A 27579-nucleotide genomic window follows, 5' to 3' on the forward strand; every position below is an offset into this window, starting at 1 on the left:
ATTCATCAGTAAGTCCTGCTAACTGTATCTTTAAAAAAATTTATTATCCAGCTACATGGGTACATAAAATTGTCAAAACTCACTGAACTATACACTTAAAATGGATGCATTTTACTATATGCAAGTGTAAATTATACCTCAATAAAGTGTTGTGGTGCTGAGTGTGTGTGAGGGTATGTGTGTGTTACTTACATATGTCTGACCATTTCTCACCACCTACTACTCTGCTGTTCGAATTACTGCAACAGCCTATTAGCTGGTATCCCTGCTTCCACTTTTACTCATGACAGTCCATATCCCACAAAACACACCAAGTTTGTTTCTAATGAATGCTTTTTTCTGTTCTTTGTAAAATTTATTTCAAAAGTAGGTTATTTACATCAAGGCTCATGTATCTCTATATCACTCCATGGTCAACAGAGAAATGCTTGCTTAAGCCACCCAAAGAAGTGGATCTGAAATTAATACTTCTTAATGTAATTTGGTCTTCATAAATTCAACTTAACACTGAAAGTGCATGTAGTCTTCTTAATGTCTAATTGGAAGACTAAGCTGGGATCAGTTACACATAGCCTGGAACATCAGATTAAAGAGTTTATATTTTATCTAACAGGTCAATGTCACAAACTTAAACACTAAAAAAAAACTACTTTTTTTTACCTTTCAAATCCTGGGGTCACAAGGTTGGCAAAGATGTGTGAAATAATGAACAAAAAGAAGAGTTACTTTCAGGGATATATCTTCACCTTTTTGTACCTCTAGAGTTTTGAACCATGTCATTGTACTGCCTATTTAAAATAAAAATTATAATTAAAATTATATTTTAAAATAAGGAAAAGGAATTCTTATATGACATAGAAAACTAAGAAACTAAAATAAATACATGACTTTTTGGGAAAAGTTTATGGCACTTTGAATATTTTTAGTCCTCCCACCACAACTAAGAATTAGATGGAAGAAATATAAATACAAATATAAAATATGTTCATATATATACATACAAAATATAATACGTATTCATACATAATGATTCATGTCATATATTAGAGAGCTTTTACCAGAATTTAATTTGCAACCTAAATTATCATCATAACCCCAACTTGCCAACTTTCATACAGTTTCCTTAAACACCTGTAAAGCCTTTGAGAACTCATATAGTAAAGATTTCTCTCAGAAATCTAAAAGCCTACAGATGATAAAAGAACAGAACAGAAAGTAAACTGAGAAATGACAGTATAGTCTCTTTCAAACTCATCTCCAGAGGCCAGTCTTACTACTTGCCAACAGCTACATCATTTAATAATTAAATGACATAAAGACAACAAGAAGAGTAGGGGGTATAAACCCCTATCATCTCCAAATTTGCTAAAGCCCCTTCATGTGGCAATCAAGGAATGATGATGAATAGGCCCTCCCTGGTATACTGTCCTTCTCTCAAATGAAAAAAAGACATTCTCGTTTTTGTTCCTGATCTAAGTTCTAGTGGTTCTAGAACTGGTATAAATAATTCTGGTATTAAGTTCTAGATGTAACTAGAACTTACATCTAGAACCACTAGACAATACAAGAAGTATTGGGGGTACTAAGTATTAAGTACCCCCAATACTTCTAGGAGAACATCCGAATCCTTCTGGTATTAAGTCCAGATCCTATCATAAGACCTGATTTAATAGGGACACCATAATGGCCATCCCTAAAAGTAATCAAGCCATTTATTCAACTGCAATCAAGCTAAATTTTCGCTGTAGCTTTTACCTTTAGACACATTAGCAACAACTTAAATTGTTATTTAAAAATTAATAACTTAAAAGCTCTAGGGAAATAAAATTCCAGGAAGGCTGCAAACTGTGAGGAAGAAACTGATTTTCTGAGGAATCACCTGATAATGTTCTATTTCCCTTAAGAAAAAGATTAAAATTTAACCATCTTAACGTTGATGCTCCCAGTATACTGCCAAGTTAAGAAACACCTATAATCACGACCTTCTCCAGCTTGGTTAAATACATCCAAATTTCCAACACAAAAGCTTGGATGTCAATCTAGCCCTTTTCTTCTCCCTCATCCCCATCTTGCTCAGATCCCCAATTGAAATGACCACCAAATCCTACCCATTTTGTGTTCTGAGTGTTCCTCCAGTTAATTCTCTCCATTCCCTCTGCCACTGCCTAGTCCTAACCTTTTGTCTCCCCTTATTTATTAAAACAGCTACCCTAATATTGCTGCTTCCAGTCACCCTTTTACTATGATCCTCAGTCTACACTGTTGTCCTGGTGATTTTCCAATAGCAAACCTAATGTCTCTTCCGCTCATAATCTTTTACTATGTTCCTATCACCTACAGAATAATCCCCAAATCATTTATTAACAGCATATAACTTTACATGCTTTCAGTCCTGCCTGACTCTCAAACCTCATATCTCACTGCAAGCCCCCCAATCCTACACTTTAAACCCCATTAATATCAAACTATACCACTTGAATTTCCAGCACATCCCATGCTAGGTAAGCCTCCCATGTTTCTGCATAGGTTGTTGCTTCAGTCTAGAATGTCTTTTACTTCTTCTCCCTTGGCTTCCTGGACAACAACTATGAATCTTTCAAAACCCAGCTCAGATCCCAGGAAGCCATCCCAACAACTCATCCTCTACCCTTAAAGAATTGTTTTTCCCTCTGCGACCTCTGTACATAATAATGGCATCTATTAGGCACTATGTCCCTGACACTGTTCCAAGCATTTTATATGTATTAACTCATTTAATCTTCACAATTACCCTCCCCATGAAGTGGCACCATTATGACCTTTATGGATATGGAAACTTGAATCACAGAGAAGTTAAATAACCTGTCCTCAAAGATACTCAACTGGATGGAGACAGATTAAAATCCTTATGTCATACATATTTATATTATTGCATCTCTCACGGTGAATTTATTCATGTGACTCTCCTTATACTGGACTGCACACTCCTTGAGGACAGGGATTATGTCGTATTCTACTCTAAATCCACAGTACCTGGTATAAAGTAGGTAATGAGTGCATGCATTTCTCAAACTGATTTTAAAATAATATTCCTAATAAGTTGAAGAGAAAAGCATTCAGAAACTAGTTCCAAATAAATATTCAAATATAAGAGTTCTAGAATAAAGCAAGCTATTTTTTAATCTAATAAAATGGATGTTAAAAAGAAAAATTATTACAGACCTGAATTACAGTCCTTCTGGACAAAGAAATGGACTTATTTTGCAATAAGTCCATTACTGCTTAATCACTGCAGTAAATCAAGACCCAAACGACCATTGGCTTAAAATTAACTTTTTTATCTCACTAAATAAAAAATTTTTGTTGTTTATCATTCAGGGCAATGGAAAGAAAGCCCTATATTTACTCTTCTCAAGTGGAAAAAAGCCAATCACAGACCAGCACTACTAATTGCTTCCTTACATCTGGCCAAGAAATGTATCCCATTAGGCAATTAAAATAAAATACAGTTGCCTGAGTAAGCATTTAACAAAAGAATTTCTAAGGTTTTGTGGATGGCATTCCATTAATCAAATAATGAAAAATTCTTTATCCTAAGCAAGGAAAAATGAAAAAACAAAAATAAAATAGATTACCATCACCCCACAAGAATATAGACTTCTATATTAAAACTCTGTTAAATCATATGCCTGTTATATTAAAATATACGGATTAATGCTCACAATATTTCAGTAGCCATTATTTGTCTCCTTAAAACTACAAAAATCAAAGTTATTTTAACACTAATGATGAATAACCTCAAAACCAAATCTATTGTATTTAGTGTGCTCTCACAGTTACAGTCCTCTGAGCCATACTGAAGCGCAGTAATTAAAATCCACAGGGATGGTACTAGCAGCAACAGTGCACAGCACAGTACTCGTTAGAGTTATCTGCACCCCACCCAGCTTCTACACACTAATGCACTATAGAAAGGTAAATATACTATCAGAAAACCCAGAGTTTAGGCCACAGTATGCTTAGGCCACAGCACAGCAAAGTCTACCTCCAGGTACATCTTACCATTTCTTCGTACACTCAACCATCAGCTCCTGGTAGGAGGCCACAAACTGGAACTTGGATGCATGTTTTCCCACACGCTGCAGTCTCTTCCAAACTGAAGCCATGATGATCAGTCAAGACACTGGAGCAGTTCTGGGTTAGCAATACAGCAGCTTTAATAATGCAGAGGGTCCAAAGCAAAGGAACTTTGCATGTATGTCTTTTAAAAACTCAACTACAACTCGAAATGATGCTCGGGGTCCATAAGTCTTCTCCCTGTTTCACAGGGTAAATCCCATCTTAGATGAATGGCACAGTCAAGAACACTATGATATACGTGACGGGATGAGTGGGAAGGGGTTCCCTCATGGAGACATCACCATGCCACCTCAGGGGCTATATGATGTGTATTCTGGAGGGCTGAAAAGCAAAACAAAGACAAAAAGAGAAAGAATATGAGGAGAGAATCATGAGAAATGACTAACCACCCATGTTAAATAACGCTGCAAAACACCATCCCAGTTCTCTGCATGTCTTTTAAACAATGAAACAAAACACCGACCTCAAAAGCCAGTAACATCAAAGATGCAAGACACCAAGGAAGAAATTACAATTCACACCGAAGACGTGGAGCGACACATCAGGTAGTCAGCACCAACAACAATCCAGAGAGACGGTAACTCGGGGCCCTACCTCCCCCTGTTAGCATCACTGAAGGGCGAGCAGAGCGGGAAAGTCTAGGGATGCTGTTTAATGTCCACCGCCAGAAAGAGGGAGAAGTGGAGTATTTTTAAATAAACTTTGTTTTTCAGTCGATAATTAATAGCCTCAAGTCCGACAATATGTGCTTGGAACAAATTAGGGAGCCAGGAGGAATGCTATTTTTCAGTCGGAGGGAGGAAATGAATGGGGAACGAGGAGTGGAGGGAAATCTCCAGGCAGAGAGAGGGCAATGTCCCGGCTCCAGGCCACTTGGGCTCCTTCGCTGCCAACCGGAGGGAAATGGAAACTCTTGCCTGGGCGTGAAGCAATGACCAGCAGGGCAAGTGGACTGTGCAGGGTGCGGTGCCTCCCTCCCCCATCCTCAGGGAAACAGTCCGCCGGAGCCCAGTCTCCTCACGCACGGAGCCCAGACCCCTGCCCCCCAGCGGATACAGGCGGTGGCTCGTCCGCGGTCCCTGTCACCCAGGCGACACCAGAAGATCCCAGCCCGGACCCCGAGCCCCGGCCCCGCCGCTCGTCCACTCCCGCCCCCTCCTCACACCTCTAATCCCGCTGTCGGGCTGAGTCTGGCCCCGTTCCCTTCTCAGAGCCGCTCCTCCGTCGCCGCCGCAGCAGCAGCCGCCGCCGCCGCCACCGAGTCCTCCATCCCCGCCGGAGCCACATGGAACAGCCAAGCCAGCCACGGCGCTCGCGGTAGCCGGGATCTGCAGCCCCTCAGGCGGACGGCGCCCCTCACGCCCACCCCCTCCCTGACAGATCGCCCCGCGACCGTCCCCCACCCTACCAAACCCTGCCAGAGCCACCGCTCAGCGCCCAACACCCCCTCCCCCGCCTTTCTCCTCCGCCACCATCATCATTACCTCCCCCGCCGCACCTCTCACACTAACCCTACCCACGGCAGCTCAACCTCCACCGCCCTGCCGCCATTGGCCAGGCCCCGCGCGTGCCCCGCCCACCTCGGCGGCCGGGTCTTACAGCGGCTGGGGCGCCTCATTGGTAGAACTGCCTGCCCATCACAGGGGCTCCACCTTCCCCTTGCTCGGGATGTGGTTTTCCCCAAAGCCGGAATGCGACGCACAGGCTACCTTTTTTTAAAAAAAAAGAAGGAATCGACTAAGGACGATCCCGCCCGTTCTTCTGATTGGCTTGGAGAGGGAAGCGATAGGCGGGAGGAATAGGGAGTGTTTATAGTGAACTGCAAGGTGATTGCAGAAGGTGGCTGTCCGTCAAAGGCGCCGCTGGTGCGGGGCTGGGTTTCTGGCCCCTAAGGGTGATTGCAGACCTAGAGATTGGCTTCGCTGCAGCTGTGGGCAGTGCAGTTGCCTGTAGGTTTCTCTCCTGTTCTCATCTGCGCCAGGACCTGGGCGCGCCCTCTCCTCCGCCACTGGCCACTAGGGTTTTTGCGCATACAGCCTTTATTTCACCAGTTCCTCCTGGGATCTTACCTGACAACCTGAAGTACTGACCCTGTCACCCCCCGACACCCCGGCCGCTCCCCGCCCAACATAGAGTCAACTGGTCTTCAGTGGGATTGAATCAGCTGAGCTAGACACAAAATGTGTACAGTACAATTTCTTATTGTTCGGAGTCTTCAACATTTCTTTGAATCTTGGTTTCCTCTTCGCTGTCGGACCCTTTTGCCCCTAGTGAGAACTGTAGATGGATTTGGGAACAGCTAGCATATAAAAAGGGTGGTCAAAGGCAAAAAGGAGGAGGCAGAGTGAGGGCAGGGACACTTAATCTTGTTAAAAGAGCCAAGGGCCCTTTTGAGAATATGAAAGCTACAGATACTTTCTCAAGGGGGAAAAAGTGTTCTGTCTCAAAACACAAAAAATTGTTTTCAGTTTTAGGTGGTTCACAGACCCCTGGTGTGGAGAAAGAGGACAAAGAATGAAACTTCAGGGGAATCCTAGCATTCAAGGAAGAAACAGAGTAAAATGGGAAAGAGACTGAGAAGGAATAATCAGAGAAGTAGGCGCATTAGCAAGCTATGGGCAGACAGTTTGGAAAAAAAAGAGAGGCAAGCTAACATAAAAAGAAAGCAAGCGGGATGGGTTCTGGAAACAAGGATCATTCAATCTTACGAAGGTTGGAAAGCAGGGTGCATGGACAAAGTAGCTTGAAAGGTGTTAGGGTCTAGGGAGGGTTCTTTCAGGGACAGGAAGAGAGAGCAGTGATGGGTGAGAATTGAGTCCATCTGTAGACATTGGGGGCCAAGACAAAGTGGAGAGACATGTTGAAGAATCAAGAGAGACGGGGAGACAGATGTAAGGCTTGAATCCAGTATCTAATTCAATTTCCACTTTCAATAAAGAAAATGATCTAATAATACAAGAGCACAGTGTGCATTTTACAGAAAACAGCATAGTTATCGCTTATTTTGCTAGTCAATTCTAAAATGTTAAGATAATCGTAATAATCATATTGATTCTTATTTTGTATTAAGAGTTCTCTGATGTCCTTCCTGAGTGGTTTACGAAGTCACTACAACCTACAGCCATTATGATCTCATATAATAATATATTCTGCATCATTAATAGGCTTTAAGTGTGTGGAGTTTTTTAATGGCTTATTTGTAGAAATGGTCATAAATTATTTTCATCCAAGTTACCCTTCAGAAACAATCCACATGATGATCAGAAGGTTTTTGCACCCTATTTATTACTGTTCTTTGGAAGTTCTCAAACTTTCTCATGTGGTCATTCTGGTTTCTTTTAACATGCTTCCGTTACTCCAAAGGGAGAGGGGGGAGAGAGAAAAAATAGAGAGACTGACTTTATTGTAAAGAAATTCCCTTAAAAGTAATAAGTTTTAAATGATGTCTTAAAAAAAAATAAAGGAGTAGAATCCCTAGGGAATCTTCCTCAAGTTGTGGAAAATTTCAAGAGACTGATAGTTTCTTATGACAGCTCTTCTTTTTAGGGGAAGTATTTGTCTTGGATGTAAACTCTTATTTTTCCTTCTAGACACCAAGGTAGCTGAGAAGAGATCAAAGTTAGAATCGTTTACTAAATGAGTGAAGGAATTAAGAACAGCTCTTGACCCTGTTCTGCCACTGACCTCATGTTCTTAGGCTGTCTCCTGGAGGCCCTATAGAGCAGCTACTTCTTCCCCCTATAACATTTTAAAAAACAACCTGTATACTAACTAAATTTATTGAAGAATATTAAATATGTTCAGCTCTTTTGGCCTGCTTTGCTGATAGTTATTGAATACCGAGTATTAATCTTCTTTTTTCTTGAGACGGGGTTTCTCTCTGTCACTCAGGCTGGAGTGCAGCCTCACCCTTCCAGGCTCAAGCAGTCCTCCCACCTCAACCTCCCGAGTAGCTGGGACTACAGTCGCATGCTACCACGACTGGCTAATTTTTTTTTTTTTTTTAAGGAGCAAGTCTATTAACTGATAGGCTAATTTTTCATACTTTTTGTAGAGACAGGGTTTCACCGCATTGCCCAGGCTGAACTCCTGAGGTCAAGTGATCTGCCTGCCTCAGCCTTCCAAAGTGTTGGGATTGCAGGCATGAGCCACTGCTTCCAGCCTGATCATATTAAATATTACCAATAGTACATAAAAGTTACAGTCCCTGTTCTCAAAGAGTTTCAGGAACATGTTCGGTGTGTACATAAGAAAGTAACACGAATTACTTAACCTCTCTGAGTCCCAGCTTCTTAAAGCATGATCCTGTAAAAACATAATCATGCCTACCTTTCTGGGATGTTGAGAAAATGGAAGATATGTACATAAAGTATCTGGCACATAGTAAACAGTCAAATGGTAACTAGTAGCATATGCTATTGTGTTTGGTAGCAAACATAAACAAGACAGAAAAGAACAAAACAGACCTTCAAGAATACTTGGGCAATACTTAGTGCCAAACATCGCTACCTCAAGGACTAAAGAGTCTTAAAGAGTACATTCAATATTATTTATCTCCCATTAATTCAATTGGTACCAAGACTGGAACAGCAATAATTTAGGTGGACTCAGGATTTTATAATTACTAAGAATCCACTTATCCTCAATCCTCATGACCACTCCTTATGTCATATATTAGCTGAGAACTTTTGGCATGCTAGAAGTTACCCTTTTCTTAAGGTCCCATTTCCCCTACCAACCAACAGGTACCTCCTACTCACCCTCCCACTTCCAGGATTGCCCACTGTGTCTGCCCCCTTCTAATTCCCTATTTACTCGGATCTTGATTTATCGTCTCCCTCTGTCCCAGGTTTAATGCAAGTTACATTAATTATCCTGTCCATTTGACCCAGGTTGCTGACTGCAAAATGTTTTACTTAACAGAAGATGCAACATTTAAAATAATTTAAAATTTGCCTTTAAATATCATCAAGCTTAAAATGAAGATAGAATACAAAGAAATAAGTGGAAAATGGCATCCAAAAACTTTAAATCTTCTCTGCCATGACAATTTTGAAAATGACAGAAATTATTTTCAGTGAAACAGCTTTTCTAGTCACTGCCTCAGAAACTCCCCAAATGGAGATTCAAGACTATGAAATGCAACCATAGGCTTGAATTATTATTATCTTTCCTGGTGATAAAATTCTTATCTTTGGGTTTTACAGTTATTGCAGTAAAAATTGTCAGAGGTATTATTGCAGGATTTAACCACTAATGGAATTTATCTGTGCCGTATTCCTAGTAATAAGATTTGCTCCCAATAATAACACTGTAGGTTTTTGTATTTTTTTTTCCAGTTACCATAGTGGTTATACTATACACAACAATATTACTGCAATTTTTAACTGCTAATGAAATTGTTTTAAACCCACAGCAGACAAATTTACTTCCAACAATCCTATAGCAATTTTTATGTCCTTAAAATCTCACTGTGGCAGGCCAATACTTTTAAATTTTTAACTGATGGTTTCTGTAGTAGTTGTCTTTCCAAGTATTAAATATTTCCTTTCTTGCTACGGCTTTTCTCCTCTTATACCCCACCCCAAGATCCTCAGCATTGCACTCACCCTCATTTAGGCTGGTCTTTGCTCATTGTTACAGCAAAGGAATATAACAGAATGTAGAAAAACAAAAAATTTGTTATTGGTTTTTGAGTTTCAAAAGCCTAACCTGTTGAGGAATAATGAAATGGAATCCCGCTAGAGACCTGCACTGTTTGCCTCTAACCACATGTGACTATTGAATACTTGAAATGTGGCTAGTCCCAATTGAGATGTGCTATAAGTATAAAATATATACTGATTTCAGGCTTAGTATGCAAAAAGATTACTACATTAATAATATTTATATTGATTACATAGTGAAATAATATTTTGGCTATATTGGGGTTATTAAATAAAAGACAGTAAAATTAATTTTACCTGTTCCTTTACTCTTTTTTAATGCAGCTACTGGAAAAATGTAAATTATATATATGCCTCACATTATATTCCTATTGGACAGTGCTGTTACAGACAATAGTAAAGCTTCCTTTCCCAAAGATGAGAAATGAGTTTCCTGGGCTGGAAGGGAAAGACAGAACTTGGAGGGGATGTAATGAGAGCTGGATGCTAGTGGATTTCTGAGAGCAGGACCTAATCCCACCCTATTCTGGCACAAACTTTGGAGAAGGGCAGCTGAAATGATAGGATCTATCTATGGTATCTGAGAGCTAATAGAAATATTTTTCTCCTTATTAGAGTCCTGGGGAGGTGGCAAGACCCTTAAGAGAAGAAAAAACTGGGTTGTTATCTAGGCCAGCCAAGATTTTGGAGTGGCACAGTCCAGTAGAACTTTCTATGATGAATATCTACATGGCTGTCCAATGGAGTAGCCATGAGCCACTTGGAACTACTGGACATGCAAAATGTGGCTAGTGTCACTGAAGAAGTTGAGTTTTAATATTATTTAATTTTAATTTATTTATTGGCTACATGTGGCTGGTAGCTACCATAATGGACAGTGCAAACTTACATAGTACTATGGAGGTTCTGGATGCCCAACACAATTTCCAGACACCCAGAGGGGTACAGAGGCTCTGCACAGCCACCAGACCAAAAGAGTCCCTGCTGATGATCCAAAATCAACCCAGCAACAATCCATGGAGCTGGCTGCTAATGAAGAAAGATGAATATTAGAACTCTAAGAGGAGCCAGCATAGTAGATGAGAAGCAAGGATTAAATGCCCCATCCCCTTCGCCCAACATAGTAATGCTATGTAAGCCCCCTCAATTGAGATGCAGTTCCTGCCAAATTGACTCTGATTAAGTGTTTGCCACCCCTTGTGAAATCAGAGCTTGAAATAGAAATTAGGTTGAGTAATGGGAAAATAAAACTGTGTTTCTTGCCAACCTGAATTTCTTTAGATTGAGATTTATGCCTGTTATATAACCTTAAATAATAACTCTTAATAAAATAATTTAAAACCTATGTTTATTCTCTTAAAAGGTGGCCTTTTTTTTTTTACTCTATCATTATAGGACCCAAGTTCTTTGGTTGACATAAAAGCTTAGAAAAGCTGCATTAGAAAACCATCTTTCAATTAGGAACAGTATTCTTTGGTGAAATTGTTTCTGTTGCAGTTACCCATGAACGAATATTTGAAGTTAGTCATAATGAAGCTTTGCACATTGAACCTAAGATTGCACTAATTCTAGGACCTCAGTTGTATACTAAAAATACAATTTTGTCCAGCTCCACAGCATCTAGAAAAGACCAACATGGGCTTGGTTGCTAGAGGCAGAGGAGCATTCTTGACTTCCTTGAAACTCAGGTAGAGACTGAAGCAAATCTACAGATTCTATCCACTGGTGATTCGGCAGGACTAACTTCTGTTGTTAATCTGGAGCAACATAGTGAATGACTAGAAGGTTAGAAATCTTTATATTGCAGGCAACAATGATATTCAAAATGTGGACATTCAGTGTGTTGACAACATGGCATAGGCATTGATCAGTTAGAATGGATGACAACTGTAAACGTTGGCCTAGTTGTCCCTTTGTGGACTAACTAAATACCAGCCCTAACTCTAGAGTGCCCTTGCTGGTCTATAGCATCCTCTCAATATAACCCTTCTAACTACTTAAGATACTTTCATGATGGTGAAGTCCCAGTCCACAAATGTGTATGTCAAGGTAAAAGCAGCTAGCTGAGATAATTTACACATTGCAAATAAGTGGGCCATTACTGGGATTATAGCAGCAAAGATTTGAGTTGGAATTAAGACCCCAGCTGAGAAAGTCATTGCTAAATTCAATAAATTCATCTCCTATAAAATCAGCAGGGATTCTTGACCAAGACTTACTGGTCATTTCCCATGAAATGTTAAGAGCCTTTGGCAAATTATAAGGGGTAAACTGACCTTTGCTTCACTTCTGTGTTTTCAATAACTGGAAAAAAAAATCCAGGTAACCAGATACAGCATCCAGCCAGTGTTTTCCTCTGAATAATTCATAGATGATTATATTTGTATGAGCAAGATAATATAATTAATATCATTCTGAAATAATAAGGCTAGACAGGAAAGGCAAAGAAAAGCTGGTAGGAATTCATAATCTTGGAGGGCATTGACTACAACCCTTGTGGTGTAAAATCAAAGCACTTCCATCCCATACAGTACAAAGAACACACACACAAAAAGCAAAATTTCAAAGCAAGCTGAAAGCAGGCAAAACTCCACTTACCAGGGCACTGGGCATGAGCCAAGGGAAAGTAGCCCTGTTGCTGAAGCTTGTCCCAGATGAGTAGAGCTGGAAAATAAACCCAGCTTTCAAAGGGCAGGATTAACTCATGCACAGTTTGGGCAATCTTCTGGGCAGGGCAAGATAGAGAAAAATTCCAGGGCAAGGGCAATAACATGAGAGCCAGAGAGAGCTGCAATATTGTTCCAGGCCTCTCTTTTCACAGCAAGTCACCCAATTAGTGACTGGGCTTACAGTGATCAGAACGTAGCCTGGGAAGCGAAGATGACTTTGTGAGAGCTGCTGGATATTTCTTCATATTCTGTCACAACTTTTGGATGCTATTTTAAAATATTCCCAATAATGCATCATTGATCTCTTTCTCCAAGAAAAGAAATTCAAGTGTTGAGCAAGTCAGGTTTTTGTGCCATAGTTCAATCTTCTGAAGAAATCCTGCTATCTTTAAAATTTTTTAAATCACAATATTTTATCCCTGAAATAAGTTGAGTCTATTTTAGATATTGAACATAGTACTGAGTTACCTATATTGAGAGAGCCCCTTGAAACAACTGTCTTGCATTATCAGTGTCCCATTTCTCATTTCAAAAATGTGTGAGCACCTGCTAACCAGCATACTTCAGTGTGGAAAAGGAGAGTGTTATACTTGTGCATGTTTCTTCACATAACACATGCTAAAGAGAGCATATTTAAAGGTCACAACTTGATTATATTTGAAATATTCACTCTTTTCTTGAACAATTAAAGCAAGAATAGGAGGCATATTGTTAACTGTTCAACTTCTCTTATTCTTGCACTCCAGCCTGGGCAACCCAGTGAGACTCTGTCTCAAAAAAAAAAAAAAAGAAAAGAAAAGAAAAAGAAAAAAGAGAAGAAAAAGGAAAAGAAAAAAAAAAGCTGGGCATGGTAGCTCACCCCTGTTATCCTAGCATTTTGGGAGGCCAAGGTGGGTAGATCACCTGAGCTCAGGAGTTCAAGACCAGCCTGGCCAACACAGTGAAACCCTGTCTCTATTAAAAATACAAAAATTAGCCAGGTGTGGTGGTGAGCGCCTGCAATCCCAGCTACTTGGGAGGCTGAGACAGGAGAATTGCTTGAACCCGGGAGGAAGAGGCTGCAGTGAGCCAAGACCGTGCCACTGTACTCCAGCCTGGGTGACAGAGTGAGACTTTGTCTCAAAAAGCAAAGAAAGAAAGAAAGAAAGAGAGAGAGAGAGAGAGAAAGGAAGGGAGGGAGGGAGGGGAACCTCAAAGAGGTTACACAAACAGCTTTATGTTAATGTAAAAATTATGTGATACGTTTTCTTTTTTAATTCTCCTTTGTATTTTTTTACAATAAAAAATAATGATTAGGCTGGTCATGGTGGCTCATGCCTGTAATCCCAGCACTTTGGGAGACTGAGGTAGGAGGATCACTTAAGCTCAGGAGTTTGAGACCAGCCTGAGCAATGTGGCAAAACCCTGTCTCTACAAAAAATACAAAAATTAGCTGGGTGCAGTGGCACACGCCTGTGGTCCCAGCTACTTGGAAGGCTGGGGTGGGAGAATCACTTGAGCCTGGGAGGTTGAGGCTGCAGTAAGTAGTGACTGCTCCACTGCACTCCAGCCTGGGAGACAGAGTGAGACTCTGTTTCAAAAATAAATAAAAATAATAAGGATTAAACGTGTATAATTGTAGTTTTAGATTGAAGATATTGTATAAGCCATCATTCCATAATCTTTAAAATGTTCTCTCGCTATCTAAAAGCTTTCCATCTATAGTTTCTGATTATAAATCATATCTAATTGACAAAAATGGAAACTCTCCCTCAAATAAATCAATTACTGGTTCATCTAATGTGTTCTGATTCTGGATCTATTCTGCCCATTGATACACTCCAGTTGAGAGATTAAAGAATCTTCTTTCACAAAACGTTTTATTTCTAGGAATGTCTTCTGTATTTTGTAACATAAAAAGAAGGATGAGTTTTCATTGACCTTTCATTGACTTTTTTTTTCTCTTTTTGAGACAGAGTCTCGCTCTGTCATCCAGAGTAGAGTGCAGTGGTGTGATCACGGCTCACTGCAGCCTCCACCTCCTGGTCTCAAGTGATTCTCCCACCTCAGCCTCCCGAGTAGTTGGGACCACAGGCACACATCACCATGCCCACCTAATTTTTGTATTTTTTTGGTAGAAATGGAGTTTTGCCAATGTTGCCAGGTCTCAAACTCCTGGGCTCAAGCCACCCTCCCTGCCTTGGCCTCCCAAAGTGCTGGGATTATAGGCATGAGTCACTGCACCCAGTCTTCACTGACATTTTATTTTGTGCTTGAATTGCTTTAGGACTGTGAATTCCATGATTCTGCTGGGCGTTTTCCTCATATCCTCTAATTCTGGCTTATGTTTAGCTCCTCTCTTATTTCCCCTCTTATATATGACATATACATATACTTACATATACATATGTGTGTGACATAAACATACACAATTCTGGGAATATTGGTAGAATTATTAGGAAAGACAAGCTCTTTCCTCTGGGACTGATTGCTATAAAGATAGGTATCCTGCTGCCAGGGACCTCCACTGGAGCAAGTCGAAGAAAAAAGCCAAAACAGAGGAAGCCAGGAGATGAAGCAGAGAGAGTTGCTTCATTTGCCTCATCTGTAAAATGGGAATGGGAAAATGATAGTTGGCTACTGGAGGTGAGGTGCTGGAAGAAATAAGCTCTTAAGACCCCTTCCAGCTCTAATTTGGTCATTTTTTTAAATGTCTACCCTTAATACAAGGATATGTTTGTGACATTTTAAAAGGCAGTAAGAGTTTCTCCACAGTTGTTTCCATTATGATCTAGTTTTTGCTGTCTTAAGAAGTTTTTTTTATTTTGTCATGGGAGGGAGTGCTATTTTTGGTGATTTTTGTCTAGCCTTAATTTTTCTGATCAACTAAAAATTGAAAGCTTATAGTCACAATTCCCATAGAAAACATGAAGGCAGACTGATGTCTTTTAGTAAGATATAAGATATCATTCCTAAATATACCAATTCCTAATTCAATTGTTTATACCAAGTGCTAAAAAGGAGAGTAATTATAGATCAATTTAAAAAGCATTAATAGAACATATTGCTCTTTCTAGAGTATATTGTTGATAACTTCAATGGCAATCTAGCCCAAAGAGTTTAATCTTTTCCAGTATGAATGAAAAAGAACGCCCTTAAGGAGTGATACCCATGACTTGCAATAATTTCTTTAATGTTCTTTGAAAATTAAGAGTACAGAAACAACCAAATACAAAAATTACCACAAAATGTATCATTAACCTAAATGTTAACAGCTAAAACTATAAAACTGTTAGAAGAAAACAAATAAATCTTCATAGCTTTGGGTTTGGCAATGGTTTTTTAGATACAGTAACAAAAGCAAGAGCAACAAAAGAAAAAAACAGATAAACTGGACTTCATCAAAATTTTAAAATCTCATACCTCAAAGACACTATCAAGAAAATGAAGATAGACAAATATTGCATGTTCTCACTCACATGTGGGAGCTAAAAAGTTGATTTTTCTGGAGGTAGATGGTAGAATGGTAGTAGCCCAAGGTTGGGAAGTATAGTCAGGAGGGGAGAAGAGAGGTTGGTTAATGGATACAAAAATAAAATTCACTAGAAGGAATATGTTCTATTGTTTGATAGCACAGTAGGGTGACTATAGTTAAGAATTTATAGTATATTTCAAAGTAGCTAGAACAGAAGATTTAGAATGTTGCCAACACAAAGAAATGATAAATATTTGAGGTGACAGATATCCCAATTACCCTGATTTGACCTCTACACATTGTATGCACTTGTCAAAAACACACATGTATCCTATAAATAAATACAATTATTATGTATCCATTTTAAGTGAAAAAATAACCAACAGATGGGAGAAAATATATGCAAACCATATATCTGATAAGGGACTTGTATCTAGAATATATGAAGAATTATTACAAGCTCAAAGACAGACAAATGATACACTTTAAAAATTGGCAGGAAATCAGTATATTGGAGAGATCTCTGCACTCCCATGTGTATTGAATCGCTATTCACAATGCCAAGATTTGGAAGCAACCTAAGTGTCCGTCAACAGATGAATGGATTAAGAAAATGTCGTAGTTATACACAATGGAGTACTATTCAGCCATAAAAAAGAATGAAATACTGTTATTTGCAACAGCATAGATGGTACTGGAGGTCATTATGTTAAGTGAAATAAACCAGGTATAGAAAGACAAACTGCACATGTTTTCACTTATTTATGGGAGCTAAAAATTAAAACAATTGAACTCATGGAGATAGAGGATGGTTACCAGAGGCTGGGAAGGGTAGTAGGGGAAAGGGGTAGGGGTCATGAGGATAATTAATGGGTATAAAAATATAGTCAAAATGAATAAGATCTAGTATTTGATAGCACAACAGGTGATTACAGTCAATGATAATTTTTTACACCCTTTAAAATAGCTAAAAGAATATAATTGTATTGTTTGTGACACAAAGGATAAATGCTTGTACCCTGATGTGATTATTACACATTATATGACTGTATCAAAGTATCTCAGGTACCCCATAAATATATACACCTACTATGTGCCCACAAAAATAAAAAAAAAATAGAAAATAGAATGAAAATTGGCCAAGAATTTAAATTGACATTTATCTGAAGATGATATACATATAAATGACCAACAAGGACTTGAAAAGATGTTCAATATAATTTGCCATCAGAGAACTGGGAATCCAAACCACAGTAAGATACTACTTTATACCAACTAAAATGGTTTAAGATCAAAGACAGACAATAACAAAGGTTGATGAGGATGCAATAAAATTGGAGCCCTCATACCTTGCTGGCAAGATTGTAAAAAGGAACAGCCACTTTTGAAAACCAGTTTGGCAGTTCCTCAAAATGGTAAATGTAGAGCTGCTATGACTCAGTGATTCCACTCCTAGGTAAATACCAAAGAGAAGTGGATGCATATGTCCACACAAAAACTTGTGCATAAGTGTTCACAGTGGCTTTATTCATAATAATCAAAGAGTGGAAGAAACCCAAATTCTATCAGCTCATGAATGGATAAACAAAATGTGGCATTATCATACAATGGAATATTTTTCAGCAATAAAAATGAATGAAGCATTGATTCACGCTATAACATGAATGAACCTTGAAAACTATGTTAAGTGAAAGAAGCCAGTTGCAAAAGACAGATATTGTATGATTACTTTTATATGAAATGTCCGTAAAAGACAAATCCACAGAGACAGAAAGTTCAGGCACATGAAGGAGTTACTGCTAATAAATATTGGCTTCTTTTTGAAGCGATAAAAATGATCTAAAATTACATAGTGATGATGGTTGCACAACTCTGAACATACTAAAAACCACTAAATTGTACACTGTTACTAGGAGATACTGTATTTGATTTATATCTCAATAAAGCCATTAAGAAAAATAAAACGATATAGAAAGAAACTACTGCAACCACATTTTACTAAAAGTCACAAGAAAACTGAATATGCTAGAGCTCAGCAAAATATAATATTCTAATACAGAAATTTAAAATATGAATGTTCCCTACTCTTAAAGTTTTGAGATGTGGGTTCTAGTTTTTCCTGGCCTCCAACCTGCAGCCTGGGACAAGTCACTTAGATTTAACACCATTCTGTTCATTTATCGGTAAAATTAAGATAGTGGATTAGAGGATTTTCAGTTGAGGGGAAAATTTAGGAGGTCTGGAGGAGTTCAGAAGCAAATATTGTTAGTTGCCTGTCAATACCCATTCTCCTTTTTTCTTCTCTAGAAATAAAAACCCCAGTTTCTAAGTGAGCCATTTTCACTCAGCTAATGACATGCCAGCCTCCTTTACAACCAGATATGGCTATGTGCCTAAGTTTGGCTAAGTCTTGTGTATAACTTCCAGAAAGTCTCCTCCAAGGGAGGGAGTGTGCCTTTCCTTTCTGTTGATGGGATACAGATGGGTTGGCTAGAGCTTTAGCGGCTATCTTGGACCATGAGGATAAGGGATGGCAAAGTATCGAGCTGGAAGAAGCCTGAGTCTCTCACAAATTTGTAGAGGCACTACATTTGCCCTGGACTGCCTATCACCAGACTTCTTTCATATGAGACAGAAGTAATCATATAAGACAAAGTTATTTTGGTGGGATTTTTTTCTGTCACATATAAAGATATTTAATTCTAACTAGCACAGTCAGCTTATGAAGGGTAAAAAGAAAGGGGCATTTTTAATTGGCTTGGAGGCAAGTTCACTCTTTCAAAAAATTAAAGCCCTCTTTCTAGATGGAACAACTTTCTAAGTTAACCTGAGTGCACGCAAGGGCTCTTGATTTGATCTTCCAAAAGGTTGCCAACAATAGCAAACATCTAGAACTGTACAAATGCATTTGTCGTCACAGCACCTGTCTCCTCTCCCTGGCATTTTCATATCAGCTAAGATCAGTCACAAAATTCCAAACACTGCAGGTTTCAAATTTGATTAGTGTATGGGGAGAGGGCAAAATCCTTCCTTTGAAATAGGTGTCCAGTGGGATTCTTATTTCTTTTTCATTGTATCTCAGTTTCCTGACCTTGACTAAATCCATATGGTTAGTTAAGTGTTTCTAGAGGGGCGCAAAGGACTTTGTCTCCCTGGTAGGAGACAAAGTTTAAAAACCATCCATTCTTGGTTATGAGAGCCTTATGTGGCTTTGTAAGAGGTATTTGTTCACAGTCTTACTCAATCGTGTATAACAATTTTTTTATTTAATTAATTTATTTATTTGAGATGGAGTCTTGCCCTGTCGCCCAGGCTGGAGTGCAGTGGCATGATCTCGGCTCACTGCAACCTCCACCTCCTGGGTTCAAGCAATTCTCCCTGTCTCAGCCTCCCAAGTAGCTGGGATTCCAGGTGCCCACCACCACACCCAGCTAATTTTTGTATTTTTAGTAGAGACAGGGTTTCACCATCTTGGTCAGGTCGGTCTTGAACTCCTGACCTCATGATCCACCTCCCTCGGCCTCTCAAGGTGCAGGGATTACAAGCGTGAGCCACCGCGCCCAGCCACAACAATTATTTTATTCACTTCAAAACCCCTATTTTTAAAGACACGTATACTCCATCATCCCCAGTTGGGCTTTTTCTGCTACCCCAAGGAGGCACCCAGAGGCTTTGTCTGCTAAGTGCTATGCTGCAGGTGACTGTTAACTAGACTGCTTTCACAATCTCCCAGATTATTGAAAGATGGCCCAGTCCTTCTACTCTTCAGCAGGTCTGCCTGAAACTTCAACTATTATAGACAATACCAAATGTGATTAAAAAGTGGACTTAGCACAGTTCTCTTATGAACCAAGAAACTTTAAAAACATTCATGCAAATTCTGTCATAAGAAGAAATATGAAAGACTAACAAAGCCTGATAACTCTTTTTCACTTCCTAAAGTTATAAACATTACTGCTTTTTAGTAGTAACTATTAATGCTTTCTGTGTATACTTTATCATTCATCCATTAAGGACTAAAATGTCACTTTAAACACAAGAACAAATAAACATGCAATCAAATGGTTTCATCAGGAAAAAGTCAGAATTTGATAATAATGTAATCATAATATAGCCATAAGATTTGGATTCTTGTTAATGAAAATAGACACAATTTTAAAAATTATTATTATTATTATTTTGAGACAGAGTCTTGCTCTGTTGCCTAGGCTAGAGTGCAGTGGCACAGTCTCGGTTATCTCCGAGACCTCGGTTACCTCTCGGCAACCTCCACCTCCTGGGTTCAAGCAATTCTCCTGCCTCAGCCTCCCAGGTAGCTGGAATTACAGGTGTGTGCCACCAATGCCCGGCTAATTTTTGTAATTTTAGTAGAGACAGGGTTTCACTGTGTTGCCCAGGCAGGTCTTGAACTCCTGGCCTCAAGCGATCTGCCCACTTCGGCCTCCCAAAGTGCTGGAATTACAGGCGTGAGCCACCACCCCAAGCCTAAAAAATTATTTCAGTAATAGCTATTTTTGTTTCATGAAGATATATCAAAATAGATTCTGAACCAGCCTCCTTTTATTTCTGTCATATTTGATTTTTTCTCTATTTAGGTTATACATACTGATATTTCTTGTTTCCACAGCTCACTGAGGAGGCACTGAAGTTTCTGTGTTTCAATCAGACCAACTGACTTGAGTTATTGCATTTAAAGGCACTTTGATAAAAATAACTATAGGCTTTGAAAGTTCTTTCTAATTTTTAAAATATTTGTGCTGGCTTAGTGACTATTAAAAAATAACAGGCTTCAAATGATTCAAACATATGCATGCAATTCTGGGACTCCTGAGTAATGGGATGCACACATTCTTACTTGGGGTTTTATTAAAATGACCTTCTCAGTATGCATACCAGGACCCTTCATGAAGCAAAGCCAGAAGAGTCATTCCAAAACTTGCATGTAGTCCTGCATCACTCCTCGACAAAAAAGGGGGATTAATGTACAATTTCCAGTTTGTGAAGAAGATGAAAAAAATGATCTCATTTTGATTTGCCCATTTCAGAAGTGTTTGGTTTCTTATGCTTTTTCTGTGATTAGCCTGGGTAGGAGGAAAGGCAAAGTGATGAATGAAAGTTAAACATTGCCTGTTCTCATCTGTGGAAGCTGAAAAAAAGTTGATCTCATAGAAGTGAAAAGTAAAACAGAAGATACTAGAGGCTGGGAAGCATAAGAGAAAGAGGGGAATAGGGGGAGATTTATTAAAGGATACAACATTACAACTAAATAGAAGGAATAAGTTTTAGTGTTCTATAAAACTGCAGGATGACTGCATTTAATAATAACATGTAGTTTTAAATAGAAGGAGGATATTGAATGTTCCCAATACAAAGCAATGATAAATGTTTGAGATAATAGTGAATTACCCTGATCTGATCACTATATGTTATACGTATACAAAACATCACTATGTACCCCATAAAGATGTATAATTATATGTCAATGAAAAAAATTTTTAATAAAATAAAATAAATGTCCAACACATAGAAGATACTCAGTAAATACTGATTTCCTCCCTTTCTGTTGCTTCTGAGGGGAGCATAGAGTATATAACATTGCTGATTAAATTTACAAACTGTAAGGAAGGAGATGGCATTACTCTCTCATGCTATTGGAAATATCCAATTTTTACATCCAATATTAAATTACTTTATTCAGTAATTCTCTCTCAAACCAAAAATCAGAGCCGAAGAGAGATAATTCATTTTTAAAAATCTACTACTGGATATATCACTTTGCTGCTTTTGTGAAAGTTAAGTTCCAGTGAGAAAGAAAGCTGAGGAATCATTTCCAGAGTCTACTTTTCTATGAAAGTCCCTCTCTTCTTTCAAAAGTAGGCACATCTGATAGTTAATGTATTTATCCAGTATGGTAAAGAAGCCACCTATCAGCTCATTTCACTTGAAAACTTTGACAGTAACTACTTTGGGACTGACTCACTCTTACTATCTTTCTTTCAATCTATTCAACCTCATACTTTATAAGGACACACTAACTCTTGTCTCCTTGATCTTTTCATAGCGGGTCTGTGCAGATTCTGGAGTCTTTAGCAGTATCTTTAAAGGAATATCTTTTTTCTTTGTATTGGAACCCTTACAAACCATTTCATAGAACATAGCTGGACTCTTGTACTTAGATTGGCACATCAATCCATAAAAAAAATTGGGAGAGTTCACTGAGAAATTGATATGTCAAATCACAAGGCATTTGTATTGAACCTAGATAGAAATACATAGAAAATTAGGCAAATAATAAGTGGCTACTTGGAATTCCTAAATAGTTTATACTTCTACACAGATGGGAAACCCATTTATTACAACCCACCTATAGATTATCTGGGAACTTCAGACTTCTGCTAGTACAACTGGGATTTTCCTACATCTCTTTTGTACTACTAGAAGACTTCACATAGGTGACCAAGGGAGATGAGCTCAAGGCAAAACAGTTTCTGAACTTTATTATTTCCAATATTCAAAACGAAGGTTTTCTACCTCCTTCCATCAATAGGAAAAATGCCTTTGGGTTTGAAGAAGAAAGACAGTATTTAAATAAAAAGTTTACTTTCATCTTATAAATTAAAGGGGAAATGATCACAGAAAGACAGTGTTTAGAACTGGCAGGGATCTTAGAGAATATTTAATTCAATCATCCTGTTTAAGAATAAAGAAAAAGAGACCTGGAGAGGATTTACGTCTGCTTCAAGTCAAAACAGCTGAAGACAGGAGGTAGCATTAAGTGGTGGAAAGAGCGTAGACTTTGGGTTGGCAGTGTGGATTTGAATACAGCTCTTTTAGTTACCAGTTGAATGGTTTCTTTATATATAAAGTGGGGATAATAGCGCTTGTCTTTAGAGTTGTTATGAGGAGTAAATGATGTAACTTATGTAAAGTTCCTAGAACACTTGTTGGTACATAGTGAGTGCTTGACAAATATTTATGTCATTAAAGGAACCCAAACCAGGGTGTTTTGACAACTTTTGTACACTGCACTGCACTGTTAATACAGCTGGCCAAAAGGATTCAAACATGCGTTTAAAATAAGAGATTCCAAATGAAATAAATGGTGTGCAATATTAAATAATGTTTTTAAAACATTCACTTACCATTAATGCAAGCGATACACAGTCCTTTTCAGATGAAATAAAATGTTCCACTTTTCTCAGTGGTTTTAGCTGTTTTCAAATACACGCAGCTCAGTACAAAGAGATGACACAAGGGACTTTTTATCTGCATTGCAGAGAGCAATACGGTGATAATTTGCATTGGAACTTGCCGTTAGCTCCATATGGCATGTATTCATCATTTAGTGGGTTCAGTGCCCTATCTTTAGAGCTTCAGTGATCAGGATAGAAATTGCCCACTTATTTATGCTTGGCTAGACTGAAAATATAGGGAGGGGAAGAAGTGCAGGGAAACACCACTCTCTGCAAGACTTGGCCCTGGAATTAGGAGTAAAGCATTAACACTAACTTGTCGAGCAATAGCTGCTTCTGTCCTAAAGAGTAGGCAAAATGCAGATGATATGCGGTGTATTATTTATGGGTTGCAATCATGCATGTTATTCTTGTCTGTCCCACAAAGGACCTGTGGCTTAATGTAGAGCTGTCTTCCTTTTGTTCAGCACAAAGCCTCACTCACACTGGGCAAGTGGACATTTCCAATGGCATGTCATCACTTGGTTTGTATTAGCAACAGGAGAAGTTGCTCTCAAAAGTCATACTAGGAATTAACCCACTCCCTTCCCATACATCTCCCTCAGAAAAGAGAAATGGAGAGAATACTATTTTTTTGTCCTTATTGAAAGTAAAGTGACAAAGGGTTTTCCCTCCCATTGGAAAGTTAAAGAATCAGTCCCTTTTATACAAAAAGAATTTTGATTTTTCTTCAATTTGTTGCTCTAAAAGATTATATAAATCTTTCAAGCTGAAGATTCTGGTTTTATATCCATTAGTAATCAGGATGATGATCTCAGTGATGAGAAGAAGGGAATTCTGAAACCTACCCCCTCCTCCCCAACCCCCAATCACTGTAATAAACATATATTTAGCTCTAGCATTCTAACACTGGAGCAAAAGGTGCTGCCGCTTATAAGCTCTGGACTATGAACAGAGATTATGGACTGATGTGGATTGAATTCTGCTCCCCCCATCAAATTCATACATCAAAGTCCTAACCCCTAGTACCTCAGAGTATGACTTTATTTGAAAATAGGGTTGTTGCAGATGTAATTTGTTAAGATGAGGTCGGTAGGTGGACCCTAGTCCAATATGACTGACGTCCTTATCAAAAGGGGACACTGGGACACAGACACCCACAGAGAGAGAACACCATGTGAAGATGAAGGCACAGACTTGGGTGTTGTTTCTATGAGCCATCAAACCAACAGAAGCTGGGGGAGGGGCATGAAACAGATTCTCCCTCATAACCCTCAGAAGGAACCAACAATGCTGACACCTCCATCTCAGACTTCTTTTTTTCTATTTTTATTATATATTGACAAATTATAGTTGTATATATTTATGGGGTACAAAGTGATGTTACAGTTTATAAATACAGTGTGGAACGATTAAATCAAGCTACTTAATATATCCATTACCTCAAATATTTATCTTTTTTGTGATGACAGAGCATTTGAAATTTATTCTCTTAGTGATATTATAATGTACAGTACTCAATTATTAGCTATATTTGGGAGACTGTCCAATACACCTTGTAAAAAATCAAACTTATTCCTTCTATCTAACAGTTCTTTACCCTTTGACTCTCATCTCCCCATTCCACCTAGCACCCCCAGCCTCTGGTAACCACTGTTCTGCTCTCTGCTTCTGTGAGTTCAATTGTGTTGGATTCTACATATAAGTGAGTCCATCTCAGACTTCTAACCTCCAGAGCTGTGAGACAACAAATTTCACTGTGTAAGTCACTCAGTTTTTGGTACTTTGTTATGGCTGCCCTTGCAAACTAATACATAAACGTTCTCTCTTTCTTTTCCTCTCTCCCTCCCTCCCTCCCTGTCTCCCTCCTTCCCTTCCTTTCTTCCTTCTTTTTCTGGTGGACTTCATAGAAAAGGAGCTGGAAGATAGGAACATAATTTTCCTTCTAAGCCATTGATGGGCTTTAATATTTTTTAGCATGAAAAAATACAAATGCTTGTTTTAAAGCACATCCACACCTTATTTTGACAAATGCTGGTAATAATGGGCAAAAGGGGTTGCCCCAAGGAACACACATGCCAGTGCCCGCTTCATGTGCTTAAAATCAAATCCATGGCTCCTAAAACTCAATGGCTCATTTCAGGCCTTTAAAGAAACCTAATTTTACCCTTGTTTTTCCCACTTTGGCTTTTTCCCTTCCTTGAAGAACCGACTTTTCAACTTGCTGAAAAGCTTTACTTTGCCCAGACCTATTCACTCATCTCCAACATGGAGCAGAAGCAGTGTTCTAGTATCTCTCCTTCTTTCCCAAGGAGTAATTTTACCTCCCCCACTCTACCCCCATCCCTCCACTCAGAAAGGAGTCTACCTCTCTTTGATACTTATTGTTGCATCTCTTTTCTCCCCATTGCTATGTGAAGGATTTATTTCCAGGACCATTGCTTGGCATTATATTTGCTGTTCTAAGGGCTTCTTTCTCAATGATACAGCACCAAGGTCACTGGCACTTGCATATGAACATCTGTGCACACCCATATACTCTCACAGAGTTGTCCTTTGTTTCCTAAGATGACAATACTATAATATAATAAACTCCAACGTGTGTGCACTTACACTTGATCAGGCCACTCTGAGAACATGGGATCTTCTTTTGCCAAGTGTGCCTGACACCTATTCTTGGACTAAAGACTATCCAGACGCCAGAATTGCTTGATATTCTTAGAGCTGCTGCATCCTCATCCATGGTGGGTGAGCCTGAAGCTTCGGTTCATAAAACAGCAAACTCTGGTCCTGCAGCTGCCTGGGTCTGTGGGCTGTAGCAGTTCCACAGCCATCCATGGTGTCACCACATTTCTTGAGCTGTTCTAGGCAAGTAGACATCTGTGGTTTTGCCCACCTGACATTAATACCCCCTTCTTTCCTAGTTTTTCCACTTTCTGTGTAGTGTGTAGTTTAGGTGCTGACCTTACTTACTCATCTTTTTTTTTTTTTTTTTTTTTTTTTTGAGATGGAGTCTCGCTCTTTCGCCCAGGCTGGAGTGCAGTGGCGCGATCTCAGCTCACTGCAACCTCCGTCTCCCGGATTCACACCATTCTCCTGCCCCAGCCTCCCAAGTAGCTGGGACTACAGGTGCCCGCCACCACACCCAGCTAATTTTTTGTATTTTCAGTAGAGATGGAGTTTCACCATATTAGCCAGGATGGTCTCGATCTCCTGACCTCGTGATCCACCCACCTCGGCCTCCCAAAGTGCAGGGATTACAGGCGGAGACACCGCGCCCGGCCTGCTTACTCATCTTTAGGTCTCTACCATTAGTGAAAGAAAGGGCACATGACCCAAGCCAAGACAATGAAATTCAACTTAGGAACTTATGATAAAATTGCTGGGAAAGAGTATTGTCTCTGTTTGACTTGAAATTGGGAGAATGTAAACCTGGAGCTTCTGGGGGATGCCAGGCAGAGGAAATCTGAGAACAAAGCCAAGCTGAGAGATACAGAGATCAAGGTGGGACAGGAGGATGGGACCGTTGTTTTGACAGTATCTGCCTCCTTGGAGCCAGCTAAGCCTAAAATTTTCAGTATATAAGCCAATAAATTCCCTTTGCTTAGGCCATTTTGAGATAAATTTTCTGCTGCTTGCAACTGAAAGCATCCTAATATAGCCATTTTTTTCTTCTGGCCTTTCTTTCTGTCTTCTACCTCTTGCTTAACGTATAATAGTTATTTTAATTTGTGTGTATTAAATTTACATGTTTAGCCATTTCATAACTGTGTTGGGATGAACTTCACTTCAATGTCAGTGAGTGGAGGGTGCAGTGGGCTTACTGTTACTAATCTTATTCTTTGACTTGGAGAATTTACAGTTGGTTGATAATGAAAATATTCTCCAAAATCCAGCAATGTTTTGTCCTAGAGTCAGGCAGTATAGCTTCTCAGAAGGTCAGAAATCATCAGAACTTGTTATAGGCTTATGACCTCGTTAAGAGCTCAATATTGTGCTGGTACCATCTGTCTGTCAGGTTCTTAAATGTCAAGATGATCTTGGTTTATTTCTAGACTTTGTCAATCAGTTTATCACTTGCTATCTGCAAAATAGAACCCAATGATATCCTCATTCCAGGCTGAGTATAGGATTTTCTTGGTGCAAGCTAGTATGCAACTTTGGTTGTGTAGCTGCTATAAAAACTGTTCACAGATGGTTATAATGAACAAAAAGGACAATAAATTGGAAAATATGACTATTAATCCAAAGGTACTAGAAAAGCTCCTTCCTAGCACTTTCCAAGCAAGAGAAAAGAAGACAATGACAACGATCACCACTTAAATCGTATGTATTCCCACTGACAATGAAGGACACAAAGATAGACCCCCGATTTACAAGATCCCTTATTTATCACTTTTTATAACACACCCTAGTAAACAATTAAATATCTTTTATTTGATATCTTAAATTGGAAAGTCCTCTGCTGTCATAGAGTT

General features: G+C 39.0%; 1 protein-coding gene across 39 annotated transcripts in view; it reads right to left on the bottom strand.

Moving 5' to 3' along the window:
• The window catches only part of EHBP1 (EH domain binding protein 1), a 370582-nt gene that overhangs the window by 334636 nt on the left and 8367 nt on the right, over positions 1-27579 (bottom strand). For 6 of the 39 annotated variants that reach the window (XM_063696161.1, XM_031008062.3, XM_063696151.1 and 3 more), the window contains exons 1-2: positions 5285-5691; positions 4042-4440 (exon numbers count right to left, since the gene is read on the bottom strand). The exons of 1 other annotated variant lie outside the window; for it this stretch is intronic. In XM_063696161.1, the coding sequence (XP_063552231.1) occupies positions 4042-4145 (104 nt within the window). In that variant the 5' untranslated portion in view covers positions 4146-4440; positions 5285-5691. 32 more of the 39 variants (XM_019021230.4, XM_063696160.1, XM_063696152.1 and 29 more) reach the window with 19 other exon arrangements.

The sequence above is a fragment of the Gorilla gorilla genome, chromosome 12, assembly GCF_029281585.2.
Source record: "Gorilla gorilla gorilla isolate KB3781 chromosome 12, NHGRI_mGorGor1-v2.1_pri, whole genome shotgun sequence".
In the NCBI taxonomy this organism is placed as follows: domain Eukaryota; kingdom Metazoa; phylum Chordata; class Mammalia; order Primates; family Hominidae; genus Gorilla; species Gorilla gorilla.